At 18.2% G+C, this 17,048-nt stretch overlaps 1 protein-coding gene across 1 annotated transcript in view; it reads left to right on the top strand.

The window, feature by feature from the left end:
• LOC128953375 (uncharacterized) overlaps positions 1–17,048 on the top strand; it is a 127,997-nt gene that overhangs the window by 18,163 nt on the left and 92,786 nt on the right. Inside the window, exon 6 of the mRNA XM_054298862.1 lies at positions 1,825–1,896. Within this exon, the coding sequence (XP_054154837.1) occupies positions 1,825–1,896 (72 nt within the window). The remainder of the gene's footprint in view (positions 1–1,824; positions 1,897–17,048) is intronic.

Genomic DNA, 17,048 nt, shown 5'->3' with positions numbered 1-17,048 from the left:
TCATTTATATTTTATAAAATAAAATTTTATTATTATTATTATAATTGTCTGCTATATTATCATTATTATTATTAAGTGAAAATTATATTTAAATTTATAATTATTTTGTTTTATCATAATTTTTATATATATATAATATAAAGCACACACACATAGAGTAATACATAATAAAAATTAATAACAAAAAAAACTAAAATAATATAAATAATTATCTAGATAAATTTTATTTTGATAAATAAATAAAAAACTATTATTTAAAAAAATATAGTTTTAATTATGCATAAAAAAAATTAATAAAAAAATTAAATAAATTTTACTACTAGATAATATGCGCAAAAAAATTTATATATATAAAAAATAACCATGATAATTTTTTAATTTGTGACAAAAAAAAACTTTGTTTTTTTCTATATTTTGTTGAACACCATCACTAAGCACTGGTAGATGGCGATCATTGGTGGTAAGGGATGTGAATATTTTCAGTGATACAGTAGAGAGAGAGAGAGAGAGAGAGAGAGAGAGAGAGAGAGAGAGAGAGAGAGAGAGAGAGAGAGTCAATGTCCCAATTGGATACCGGTTCCCATCGAGAGTGCTCAGTAGTCAGCTCTCTCTCTAACCATCGCCACCACCAGCAGCAGCAGCTCAGGGATCCCAGTGCTCGCTCTCCTAACATCAGACAACAATCCAACAGTCAGTTATATGTGCTTATAGTTGTCGGTACAGTTGGTCCCGTACTTCATAGATATATATATATACAGTACATACAGTTTCTCTCAAAAAATACTGTATCTATCTATCAGTGACTATCATATATATATGGTTTGTGAGGAAAAATATTTTTTTGGGGTTTATATTATATGAATCCCTTTTTTTTTTGAATACTAAACTATTGCTAAACTAAAAGCACAGTTAGATTTTTTGTTGGTTTCTATCTCCAAGTGCTCTACAAAAAAAWAAAAAAATAATAAGTAAAGTGTTAGTAATATATTGGATGATAATAGTGTTGTTTTTTGTGTGTGTGTATAGGAAATAATAATAATAATAATAATAATAAAAACAGGGGATATTATWGTCCAATAAAGTGTTTATTATCACCAAAAATATAAAAAAATAAAACTTTTTATATATAAAAAGTTTTGTTTTGTTGTTGTTTAGTATTATTGATGTAAACCTATTGTCTATAAACAACAACAAAAATATATCATTAATTGTGGACTAAATTAATAAAATATATTTTTGGTGAAAAACTTTTTTTTTGAATAATATTGGATTTTATTTGGACATCAAAATTGATTAACAATTTTTTTAAAAAAACTTGGATTAACTCAAATAGTGACAAATATTTTTTACAAAAAAAAAACAATAATTTGTTGTTTTATTGGATTATTTTAATATATAAATAATAATAATAATAATTGTGAATATTTTTGTGAACCTAATTAATGATACAATTACTGGATTTATTATTATTATTATTATTATTTAGTGTATATGTGTTATCATAMAAAAATTATCATTGGATTTATCAGTGAAAATAAATATGGATTTATTGTTCAAAWAAAAAAAAAAAATAATTTATAAATTAAAATAATAATTTACAATTTATTTATAAATTACACCCAAAATATAATTTTTTTATCAAAAAAAAACTTCAAATAATTATATTACAAATGATTTTAAACATTTTAATTTAAMTWATTTATTATTTTTGTTTATTTGTTTGTTAATGATTATATWTRTYAATATAATTATATATATAATTATATATAATATTTTTCATCGATAATAATAATAATAATAATAAAACAATGATTTCGCGATTAATAATTACATTTGGATTTCTATTCACGAATCTATTGATTCAAACCATATATTGCCAGCAAATCGATAAAAAAGGTAAAAATAAATTAAAATTTTTCCCATTTTTTATATAAATATATATATATTTATATGTTTTATTCAACAACAACAAAAAAAAGTGAAAAAAAATTAATTATATTATTATTATTATTTAAAAAATCTATGTTAATATTATTTAATAGTATTAATCATATCATAGTATAATAAAATATACGGCAAAATAAACGGTTTATATATTTATTATTATTATTATTATAACTATTTAATTGATGTTAACAACAAACAAGTAAAATATGATAGAAAAAWATATATAATAAAATGTTTTTAATATATTATATGGAAATCTAGGTTTAACTTTCACTTATTATTATTATTTTATTATTTTTTATATATTAACACTCACCCACTCACCCACACAATAAATATGTGTGTGTGTATGTAATGTATGTCCAAATTGTATTATATATTATAATATTATACTTTATTTTWAAAAAAATATTATACAGTTATACTATAATTATAGTGTATTTATTATTATTATATTTTTTTATATTAATAAATAAATATAAAATTATATTATTATTATTAAAATGAAAATAAGATTTAATAATAATAATAGTGAAAAAAATAATAAATAAATTTTAAAGTAATTGTAGTTTAATTTTTTTTCCTTTAAATTTTATAATACATGTGTGAGATATAATACACAAAATATAATAATGATTACAAAATAAAAATGATAAATAAATAAATAAAAGTGAAATTAAAATTTTATTTAAACATCAAATATGGTTTTTAAGTAATAATATGTTTTCTCTCTATTATTATTATTTTATTTTTGTTTTTTTTTAATTTTGTTTTGATTGTCTTATTTTTTTTGTATGAGTGTATAAATTAAACTATTTTTTTCTACATATAATAGGATTTATATATATATATATATATATAAACCCCTTTTATGGGGATATATTGTTATTATAATGAAAAAATTATATATATAAATAAAAAAATAACATTTAACTTACACACACACAACTAACTATTTAAAATAATATGATATCAATTACTATTGTTATGATGATTAGGACCTCAATTTTGATGATGAGTTGTTTTTGAATGTATGACTGATATATATGGGGGAGAGATAGGGATAGGATATGATAGGAAAGAAAGAGAGAGAGAGAGAGAGAGAGAGAGAGAGAGAGAGAGAGAGAGAGAGAAAGTTGAGTGACTATTATATGTAAAGTTATTATTTTTTTTGTTTTGTTATTATGATTAATAAGTATAGTATAATACATGACATTAATACCCGGTAAGAGAGAGAGAGAGAGAGAGAGAGAGAGAGAGAGAGAGAGAGAGAGAGAGAGAGAGAGAGAGAGAGTTAGATATACTATCAGTTTTGGTGGGGAACGGGGTGTTGTTGAGTGGTTTAACTGAGTGGTAGTGATATATTATATACTGTTTTTCATATATATATATATGTATGTATTTAAATACTGTGTGTGTGTGTGTGTGTGTGTGTGTGTGTGTGTGTGTGTGTGTGTGTGTGTGTGTGTGTGTGTGTGTGTGTGTGTRTRTGTATGTATGTATGTATTAAACGATATCATTTAGTTCAATGTATTTAATTTGATGCAAAAAAATCCTTATAATAATAATATTTTTTGTTACAAAAATTACAATTTGATGTATACTTTAAGGAAAAGCCCTATTTTTCTCTCCCAATTAAATAATAATAATAATAATAATTTGAAAACAAATTTTTTTCCTAAATAACTAAATTCATATTTATATTAAAAAATAATTTTCATTTTTTTTGTTTTTGTTTGTTTGTTTCAAAAACAAAAAAAATTGTAATTTAAATAATACTTATAAACACAACAATTATATGTTTAAAAAAACATGTTAGACATTAAACACACACACAAAATATGATATATWAAATACATTTAAAAATAATAAGTATTTATTAATATTATTATTTTTATATTAAAATCACTTAATATATTATATATATAAAAAAATTTAAACCCAATTTTCTGTTTAAATATATATCTATCTATCTATATATATATATATATATATATATATATATATGTTATTGTTATGAAAATTGTATATTTAATTTTTATTTTTAATAATATTTAATTCATATGATAACTATGGATGACTATATAAATCCAGGAAATGGATGTTTTTTTATTTGTTTGGGCGCTCAGGTATTTTATTTTTTATTATTATTATTACAATAAGTGTGTGAGTGTTTAATAAATAAAATAAAAAATAAAAAGTAATAATAATATTTATAATAAAATAGATGGGGGACAGGTAGATGATGGTGATTAACATGGGAGGGCATATTGAATTGTATTGTATTAACAAAACACACATACATTACATATATATATATATATATATATAAATTGAGACAACAATAACAATAAAAAAAGACAAAAATGTTTTTTAATATATATTTTTTTTATTACTGTTATTATTAATGTTATTTAAAAATTAAGTATTACTTAAATAAATAAATAAATAATAATAATACAGTAATTTTGTTGTTTGTTTGTTATATATATATATCATTGTTTGTATAACTTTGTTGTTACATAAGTTTTTTGTGTGGGGATTATATTTAAATATATTTATGTTTATATATATATATATATATATATATATAAATTTAATGTATTTTTTAATTTAAGTGTAATTCATCTTTTTAGATGACAATAATTTTTTTATTAAAATTTTTTTGTTGAAGAGTCACTATATATATATATATATATATTTATATATTATATTATATTATATATATATATATGATATACACAAGTGGTTTATATATATATAATACATAAAAAATRATAATACAAAACACAACAACATCTCCAATGTATTTATATATATATATATATATAAATTGAATAATAATTTGAACGAAAAAAAAACAAAATTAAATTTATTTAATTTTCATATGTTTTACATCAATTACTACTATTATTATTATTAATACTACTGTCCTTCTCAGTGAGCACTGGTAGTTATACATCAACTAAACAAAAAATTATACATACATTACATGCAAATTGCTAGAGGGATATATATATATATATATATATATATATATATAGTATATATTATATATATATATATATATATATATATATATTGGAGTAAAAGAAAATTGTATTACAATTTAATAAGTGTTTATAAGTCTCTCTCTCTCTCTCTCTCTCTCTCTCTCTCTCTCTCTCTCTCTCTCTGTGTGTGTGTGTGTGTGTGTGTGTGTGTGTGTATGTGTGATGTATAGTATGCAAGTCTACCGACAGTAATGTAGTTTATTTTTTTTTTGGTGAAAAAAATTAATGAGTTTTTTCATTTGCAAAATTGAATGATTATGTTTAGTCTAAAAGATTATTACAACTACTACTAGAAAACTCATATATATTTTCTATATATATATATYTSTATATAAATAATAATATTAAGAGAAACTAATCCATCAAATGGTTTGTTAAAAAAATTAGTCTCTTTCTTAAGGCATTTCTATATACTGTATATATATTTGACTGAATATTATATATATATATATGTAAAAAATTACTGTTTATATTATTATATATGTATATAAATTATATACACTGTAAATGTTTGTAATATAAACTAATTTCATATGCATTACATATGCATTACTCTAGTAGTAGTAGTAGTAGTAGTAGTCATCCAAATGTTATGCAATGCAATGTTAGGTCTCTCTCTCTCTCTCTCTCTCTCTAATGTTAATTTAAATAAGACAGTCAACACACATACACATACATACATACATATACATACATATACATACACACACACACAAACACACACACACACATAGATARATASATACATACATACAGTATATATACATAGAGGCGCATAGCACAGGAAGGATACCCAAATTAGATGAGCACTTGATAGCTACCAGTGCTTCAAACAGCAACAAAAAAAATACAGTATATATAYACATATATATATATTATAACTCCTAAGAGACCTACAAAAAAATATGATAATATATTACTACTATATTGTAATATACATTAAAAWACTTAAGGAATTAGTTGGCTATAAAAAAAATTATATAAATATTAATGTATAGTTTAGTTTTTTTTTGTAGTTTATATATAATATATATATATAAACTAAAACTACAAATTGATATTAGATTACAGTAGTGTTTATACAGTATATATATGTTTGCWATGACTTTTATGATGAGTAATATTGTAATAATAATAATAATTTTGATGAAATATATATCATATATATATATATATATTATTTTAGTCTTATCTTTAACTAACACCACCACAAATAGTATATATATATATATATATAAACTACTATTAAATAGTAGTAAATTAGATATTAGTAWATATATAGAGGAAAAAAATTAACATATTTTCTRTATTATATAAATATATATATTTAATATTTAGTATTATTATTATTATTATTACTATTGTATGTATATATATAAGYAAAAAATAATTAAATGTCTAACATATACTATATATATATATATACAGCTAATCATTGCGAAACATAATTGATTTTTTTTGTTGCTTGAAATAYAACATATAATTATTATTAAGTTATTTAATTCAATAATAATAATAATACAAAAAAAATAAAATAATATTGATTTTGTTATTATATAGAAATACCAGTGAAAAAAATGGTATTATTATTATTATATAATTTTTGTTATATATATATATATACTGTATGTGTGTATTAAACAGTTATTTTGTAATATTATTATTATTATTATATAATCTAACGGTTCAAATGATGAAATTTTTTATATATTTTTTTATTTTTGTTTGTTATTTTATAAGTGAATTAATAAAAATACAAACAAAAAAAAACAATAAAAATAAAAATTAAAGTAAAAATAAAATAATAAATGTTAAAATACCAAATAAGATTAAAAAACAGTTTATATATATATTATATTAATATATATTATATAATAGGATATGGGGTTGGGTTAGGGTTAAAACAAAACACAACAATAATAATAATACTAATAAAAAAAACATACATAAGCTTTGTATGAAAATTTAATTTTTTTTTTTGGTAATTTTATTTGTTTTTTTTAAATGTTGTAAATTATAACATAACATGTGTTTTCAAAACAAAAAATATATTTAACTATGAATTAGTAGACAATTTATTATTGAACACAAAATACATTATAAGATTTTTTATTTTTTTATTATTTATTAATGTATTATTGATTGTCTGGTTTTACTGGTCTGTATAATAATACTGTATACTGTATACAGTATATACTGTATTACCCTTTTATGAAAGCAGCAAAAAAAAATGTTAATAATAATGTAAAWWAAAATAATAATATATTTTTTAACWAATACTGTAATGTAATGTATAGTTTTTAAAAAAAATCGGTAAAAAAATTATTGCCAAACAATTTGCATTGACTTAGCGATTGATTGACTTTATATTATTACTAATAATTGTTAAAACAAAAAAAAAACAATAAAATTAAATATATAWATATATATATATATATATATATATTGCTATGTCTATGTTATTATATATTACATATTATATATAGTTTTGTGTGTGTGTATATAATAGTAATAAAATRTTTTATTTATTTTGTAAACTATATATATATTGTATTATTTTGTTTTAACATTATAACGGTATGTCCCCCCACCTGGGAAAAAATTATTAAAATTATACAAAATATATATATATATATATATATATATGTATAAGAGCACCGGTAGATTAGTATGCTATGCCCGGTGCTACTCAATCAGATACTTTAAGATAGATATGCAATAAATATAAGTTTYWTTAAAAAAACCTAAAAAATATAAAAGTCAATACATTTAGGGAATTGTTTTTTATATATATTTTTTTATTTACTACTATTAGTATTATCTTTCTATCGATAAATATCTTATATTACTTATACATTCAGTATATATATATATATTGTATAAATAGATAAATATATTTTTAAAGGTAATATCATAATATTGTTTTTTGTAACATTGTTGAGGGTGGGGTGATTGGGGGGTCAGGGAGTATACTGTAWGTATAGAGAAAAAKATATTATTTACTATAATATACTTTAAAAATTTTTTTTTTGTATTATTAGTATTAGTAATATCTAAGATTGAAAAATATAGTAATARTAATAATATATTGATATATATGTTTAAAAATAAAAYTTCTATTAAAATGCTATTAAAAATTATTATTATTAGTATATCTATTATAGTATATACTATAAAAACCATATATTTATTTGAAAGTGTATACTAGTAGTAGWAGAGATATATTTAAGTATATATTTATCTATAGTTTAATATGATATACTACTACTACTAGTTGTCGACATATTATTATTATTATTAGACTAATATTATATAAACGTTTGATTAGTTTAATGTCTTATCCCTTAACCATCACTGGTATATATCATGTTGTGTTTGGGGACGAAATATATATATATATATATATATATATATATATATATATATATATATATATATACTGTATATATATATAACATTTATTGACGATTTAATAAATATATTTACATTAGTTTAACTTACAGTATACAGTGTATATCATATAATTTATTATTATATATATATGATATATAAATTGTTGGATAATATAAGACATACACTATATGTCAAGTCATTGCATTTATTTACAGTATATTTAATAATAATAATAATAATATAAAAAGGTTAACAAACTTTTTTGTATCAAAAAATAAAATAAATCAACAAATTATTATTATTTTTTTTTAGTTAATAGACAAATAAGCAATTTGTGTTGCCATTAATATACACTGTATTAATCTACCCCTCAATTGATTATTATATATATTATATTATATATATATAGTGTATTTAAAATTTTTCACAAATTTATTTTCATCCCTTAAAAATAATCTATAAATTTATATAAAGTATATATAATATATGTTTTATCACGTAATGAACACACAAATTATATTATACATTAAGGTATATATATATACACACAAAATATATGATATATAAATATATTGTTAATGAGAGAGTGTATAATATATATATATATATATATATATACTGTATATATCTATGTTGTCCTCTCTCTCTTTAAAATCACCTAATTTTAAGCACACATTTTCAAACTGCTATTATTATTATGATTACCTGTTTATGTATAAAAACAACATTTAGTTGATGTGTATGTGTTTTAATGGGCATAAGTTTGTAAAAAAAAACGGTTACCCTAAATGTATATCAAAAAAAAATATTATAACTAATTTTATTTGATATAATATTTATTATACCTGTATATACTGTATATATATATATATATATATATATATATACCGAGGGCTGTATTTATTAAAACAAATAAATCATAAATTAGTTTTGAGTTTTTTTTATTTATTTTGAAAACTCTCACCAAAAGTGTATTTTAGAAAAATATAAAATTATATATAAAATAATAATAATAATAATATAGATATTGTATTAATAAAATTTTATCCTAAATTGGATAAACATTTTTTTTGGAAAATTTTTTGATTGAATCAATTGATTTCAAATAGTATTAGAAAAATTATATTTAAGATAAAAATTTTATTTTGTGAAACCAATTTTGTTTAAATTATCAAAAAATTATCTTTAAATAACTTATTTTGTATTTTTTGGTGTTTTTTGCAAAAATAAATAAATCAAACTATTAAATAATTGCAAAATATTTAACTAATTTAAATAATGATATTATTTAAAACTATATATAATTTTAACATTACAAAAAAAATATTTAATGTATTATTTTGTTATATGTTATGTAATTTGCAACATAACTACTATTATTAGCAATTTATTTATTATTTGTTACTAAATATTTTTTTTTATTATAAATACATTGTGTAATACATACCACACAACTGTTTTCAACATTAAAAAAAAGTTTTAAATATATTTTTTTTCTATATATATATTGTTGATAGACTGACAGTTAGGTTGTCTAACAGTTTTATACATATATATACAGTATATATATATCCTATTAACTATACAATCCTTTATATTTTGATATATCATCTCATAATATATATAAATATATAGTATATACTGATTGTATATATATATATACAGTATAAATATAGGTATAGTGACCCCCATTTCTCCCCTCAAAAATATCTAACTGAGCGATACTCATATCCCGGTTCACCCTATTATGTTTGGTATATGTATATACAGTATTGTAATAATAATAATAATAATGCGATTATCAAATAAATATAATAATAATAATAATATAAAACTTAGTTTTTTTGTTTTGTTTGATCCGCTGGTGGTCTCATGTATTTAACACTACATAATATGATATATGTATTGTATGTATCTATAAATATATACATAATATGATATTTTTTTGATAGACAAACAAATATAGATATATTGTATATCAATTTATTATTTATTTATTTTTTTTAGTATTTGATTATTACATATGAATTTGAATGAAATGCATACTATATATCAAATGTTTAATATTATATTAATATATTTTTTTTTGGCTATAATATTGTATACAATGTGTAAACATTTTTTTAAGGAAGCGTTTTCTCAATCAAATAGTATTATGTTATATATATATATGATATCATATTATAATAATAATAAATTATTTTTTTTAAATATAAACCTCTTGTCTGATATCATAATAGGCTTACTCTCTCTCTCTCTCTCTCTCTCTCTCTCTCTCTCTCTCTCTCTCTCTCTCTCTCTCTCTCTCTCTCTCTCTCTCTCTCTGTTTAAAGCACATTACGATTAATAAAATAATAATATTAATAATGACGATAACAATAATGGTTGTCTAAAATATTATTATTATTATATGAAAAGAGAGTGAATATTATTATTATTATTATTATAAAAGTTTATAAATATTTTACATGACATATACTTAACATTATTTATTATTATTTTTTTAATATAATAATAATAAAAACCGTCTATTGTTTTCCATTATTATTATTATTTTATTTTTAATATTTAAGTACTCTTTGACTTTTAAACAAAACATAAAAACATAGGAAATAAAAACAGTGAATATATTTTTAATTTTTAGATTTAAAAAATAAAATAAAAATAAATATATATTTAATAAAAACATAACTAACATAACATGTTTGTAATGTTAATAATAATAATGATTATTATTATTATTATGATGCAAATATATAATTGTTGACAAAAAATAATATATATGTATTTATATATATAATATATATATATATAAATATATATATATATATATATATATATATAATTAGTAGCATTTTAATGGGTGATAAAACTATTTGTTTGTTTGTCTAAATATGTAAATATGTAATAACTATTTTTTTGTTATTATTATATGTTTTAAAATAATAATAAATTATTAACAAACAAATTGTTTGTATATAATATATATATATATATGTATGTATTGTGAAATCGACAGTTAAATATTATAGTTAATGTTATGACTTTGTATAATAAATACATTTATTTTTGCAGTTATTTAATAATTATTATAATTTTTTAAACATTTTTTTTTGAAACAAAAAATTTATTTAAAAATGTAGTTTTGAAAAAAATTTGTTGTTTTTTTAATTTATTTATATTTTTTAATTTCATGGATAAATAGTTCAAAAATTTTACTAATGATTTTTATGTGGGTTATAATAGAAAGTATAATACATACCCAAAAAAATTAGTTTAATTAAACAAACATATAATTTAACTGAAATTAAATTAGTTTCAAATAAAAAAAAATTAAAATAAAACCTAAATATAATAAAATAAAAAACACATAAATTTATAGATAAATATATATCTAAATTAAAATAAAATGCTTAAACAAACATAACATTATGTACTGTATATATAAACTCAATTAACACATAAAAAGTTTTTTAATCTCATGTTTTCAATATAATATAATTATTTTTATTTATGTTTTTACACCAATTAATTGTTGAACTAATAATAATAATAACATAATAATATTACATTAATTGTTATATTAGTATTGATTGATATCATATAATAATAATATTTGTTTTATTTTGAGTTTATTTTATTATATATATATGAAGTTTTAATTTGCAAATATAAATAACAACAAAAAAAATAGTTAATAAAATTGTGATTTTTTTTATAGATTAGCACAAATAAAAACTGATTGCAATTTAATGTTTTAATTTCTATATTTGTATTAATATATATATATATATATATATATATATATATATATATATATATATATATATATATATATATATATATATATATATATATAATAAATACAACAAATAATTTTTTTTGTTGTTATTTTAGTACAAAATATATAAATTTTTTGTTTATTGTTTAAAATGTGTGTTAAAAAGTATAATTAAATTTTCTATGCAATATATATTACATACTATTAAAATAAAACATATATTTTTTATTTATTTAAAAAAAGTATATATAATTTAATATAAATTTTTTTTAGTTTTCTATTTATGAATTTATTGTATTATTATTTAATTTTATTTTGTTTTTTATTTGTTAGTATTTTATATATAAATATATAAATATATTTTATTTTAGTTGTGAACCGAAACTAATGATTAACATTAACTGAATTAATGGTTAAACAAAACAACAAAAATTAAAAAAAAAAAAATATTTTCACTTTTGTATATTGTATTTATACTTTATTAATGGTTACACAAAAATTATATATTTTATTATAAATAAAATAATAATAATAAGAAAAAATTTATATATAATTTTATATCCATAAAAATCTTTAGTCATTAATATTTTAATATTATTCAACAACAATAAAAAAAACTACAAATAAAAACATTATAACACATATATCCAGATATACTGCATATATATATATATATGTTATCTATATATTATGATAATATAGTAATACTAATAATAATAATAATAATAACTAGAAATTTGAATTTTAAATACATTTTATTTGTACAATAATATTGTAAAAATTTTTTTATTATTATGTATTAAATTAAAATTTTGTATTTACTTTTACTTAATTTATTATTATTATTATTATTTAGTTGAAACAAAAATAATGAGTTAGTATTAAAATTAGTTGAATTTATATATTTTGTTATTTAGTTTATTAAGATATATACAGTATATAAAATAATTTAAAATTTGCATAATAAAAATTATGTTAACAATTTGTTATAATTTTATTTGCAAAAAAAATTTAATATAAATATGATATATATAACAATGTTTTTTAGTGGCAAATAAATGATATATATATATATAATAGACAACCTCTCCCATAGGGTATTAAAATTTTAATTTTTTATAAAGAAAAAAATTTCAATTAAAATGTAACTTAACTTTTTGATATTTATATTATTTTTAAAAAACATAAAAAATAATATTTAAATTTTTAATTTATAAATATAACTCTCTATATATATATATATAGTTCACATTGCAATAAAAATTCAAATTTATAATATTATATACATATTATATAACAAACAAAATTAAAAACATTTATTATTATTATAGTTTATATAATTTTTTTATAGTTTTTTTTACTAAATAATAATTGTTATGTTGTATATCTATATTTAACTATTATAAACATTTATATGAATGATCATTAAAATAATATAATTAACATTATGTTTATATATATATATAAATGTTTATGAAAATTAATACAATGTTTATATGCGACACATAAAAAAATAATAACTAATAAAATATACATAAAATCAAAAACAACAAAAAATGAGATAAAAATGATGTTTTATTTTGAGAGCAAATTTATATTCACAAACATATAATAAAACAATCATTTGTTATAATAATAATATTTTATATAAAAAAATAAAAAAATAATAATAATGTTATATTTATTTTAATATATAAATATTAATGATATTCAACATAACTATAAACATCTTAATATATATATATATGATATATAATACTTACAGTGAAAATAAATGTATTTTTACATTTTAAGGGCTTATTATTAATATTATTATAATTATAATTAAAAACAAATGTTAAATGTATTTAAAAAACTTTTTGTTTTTTTATTGTTTAGATATTTAGATTTTCTTCATATAGTGAAAACATTTATTATTATTGTTATTCAAATTTCTAATTATTATTATATATATATTAAAAGTAAAATATTTTTTGTATTTAGACTATAGTTATAATTTAATTACAAATATATCTATAATATTATAATAGTATATAAAATAAAACAAAAACTATTGATAGCAAACAAACAAATAAAAAAAATTAAAGTAAAATAATACTAAACTTTAAAAAACGGAAAATCATTACATGTAATGTGATTCTCATTATTATTATTATTACTATTGATGTTTTGTATTGTATTTATATATATATTATTTATCTAACTTACCTCAACTATCATATATATATATATATATATATATATATATATATATATATATATATAGTGTATAAGCGCTTAGTTAGTCATAATACTAGTGTGTGTGTGTGTGTGTGTGTGTATGCCATTAGATGATGGGCTATACATAAAATAAAAGGCAACCGGATCTGCACCACATGAGATCCAAGTGCTTGTTGTCTATGTCTATGTATGTGTGTGTGTAAGCACTGGTAGGTAGTGGTGGAAACAAAATAACAAAACAACGAGAGAGAGAAAAAAAACTAAGTCATAAAAAAAGTCAAACAATTTTTCCTCTCTCTCTCTCTCTCTCTCTCTCTCTCTCTCTCTCTCTCTCTCTCTCTCTCTCTATATATATATATATATATATATATATATATATATATTCATTCATTCATTCATTCATTCAATACTCTCTACTCATACTAATGGCACTCATATTATCGAAACAATACAGATATATATATATATATATATTGTATAATATTATATATATATAGTATATAAGGTATGTATGTATGTATGTATGTATTGAAATCATGTATTTAAGTGAAATGAGATGAAATTGTTTAAAGTATATAACAAACAAACAAAAAATAACTAATGGTTTATATTATAGTTGAAAATGTATTGTGAATAATGGATTTACAATAAAAAAAAATTTTTTTTAAATAACGACAAAATATTTTTTAAATAATTAAATACCTGTTCATCAAAAAAAACAAACATTTTATTTGTGTTATTGTAAATATATTTTTCTCTCTATTATTATTATGTGAATGTATAGACAAATATATATTGAAAAAGTTAGTAAATTACCAGTAAATATATATATATATATATATATTTAGTTAATATCAATAGTTTACAAAATAAAAGCATTTTTATTTTTATTTATATAAATTCAATGACTATTTTTTGATATACTATTAACTTTTATAGTTAAATAATGTTATTTTTTTTTGTTATGTTTAAAATATCTATTTATTATTATTATATACTGTATATATGTATATATATTTTTGATATTTTTTATACCGTATTATTTAAATGGGTTTTTTTATTCATACAAATTTGTAACTCGTTTACAGAGAGAGAGAGAGAGAGAGAGAGAGAGAGAGAGAGAGAGAGATTAGTATAATATCCTGTATTTATTTATGCATTTATCTCCTCCCTGTCCCCAATCATCTCCCTATCCTCTCAAGAGTGTTATTTTGTATATATATATATATTAAAATATTGTCCATTTTTATTATATTAAATAAAACTACTGTTTAGTAATTGATTTATACTATACATAGAAAATACTCAATATATTTATGTTAACAATAATTAAACAATATTTTTTAATTTAATAATTAATAATAAAAAAAAATATTACATTAATTGTAATGACATTTTTAAAAAAATTATTATTGATATCATTTTAAATATACTATAATATTAATAATTTTTTATAAGTTTATAACAAATATTATTATTGTTATTATTATTGACGTCTATTTATTTTTGATGGTTTTCATACAATCAACTATTATTTTTTAATAATATTTATTAATAACAAAATATATGTGTAATTTTTTTTATTAATTAATTAATTAATTTAAAAAAAAATTATAATACAAGTTATATAATACAAATAACTGTCAAAATTGTAGCTAAAAATACAATTATTTTCAATTGTTATTGATATTCACACGCCTTTTACTGTTTAATAATTTTTTTTTGTATTGATATACACTGTGTGTATAACAATACCAGTAGTCAAACATACAGTTGTTTTTAGTTATATTATAAATATATTTTTAGTTTAGTTATAAAAAAAAAGTTTAGTATAATAGTCTTATATATATATAATATGACACCAAATATTTTGTTTACTTGTCTTTTATAAGTTACATATTATTATTATTATTATTATTACATTATAAAAGTATATTTAGTAACAAATCTATGGGTGTCTTAACACACATATAAAACATTGGGATATATTGTTTATACAATATATATATATATATATATTGTATATACTGTACTAAAATATTACTATAAGTACCGCTCAGTTAGCTGAAAAAAAAATTAAAAGAGGAAACACCCATAATTTGCTAACTGAGCCCACAATTTAGGTTTCGGTAGATATAATATATATATATATACTGTATATATACAGTACATAAAAAAATGTTAATAAAATTAGAGTAACAAAAAAATATCTATTTTTTAAAACTAATTTTCCTTTAAATAAAAAAACTTTTATCTCTAAGTATTGAATTTCATATCATTTTTTGTGGGGTAGTATATAAATAAAACGTGAAGCCGTTTTTTAAAGTACCGGTGCTTATGTGTGATGGTGTAGTGGTGTCGGTGCTTCAAACAAACAAACAAAAATTACCGGAAAGTCCCTGTTTTTTTGTTATCTCAATGTGTTTAAGATAGTTGTCTATAGATGTATAGTCCCCCTAATCCGCCCGCTTATGTAGATGTCCTTTTTTTAAAAAAAATTAAGCTACCAGTGCTTTTGACAATAGTCATTGGGTATTACCAGTACTAATACTAAATGGTTAGTTAGTTAGATAAATAGTGGACTGTTAGGTATTAATTGCCCAGGTGATTCAATAGCTATCAATATTAACATACCGGTGCCTAAATCAATGACT

Source organism: Oppia nitens, unplaced genomic scaffold, assembly GCF_028296485.1.
Source record: "Oppia nitens isolate AA-2021 unplaced genomic scaffold, nextdenovo-longstitch-racon4-pilon3 scaffold11_pilon_pilon_pilon, whole genome shotgun sequence".
Lineage (NCBI taxonomy): Eukaryota > Metazoa > Arthropoda > Arachnida > Sarcoptiformes > Oppiidae > Oppia > Oppia nitens.
The sequence above is the reverse complement of the archived record's forward strand: the minus strand, read 5'-3'. Positions and strand labels throughout refer to the sequence as shown.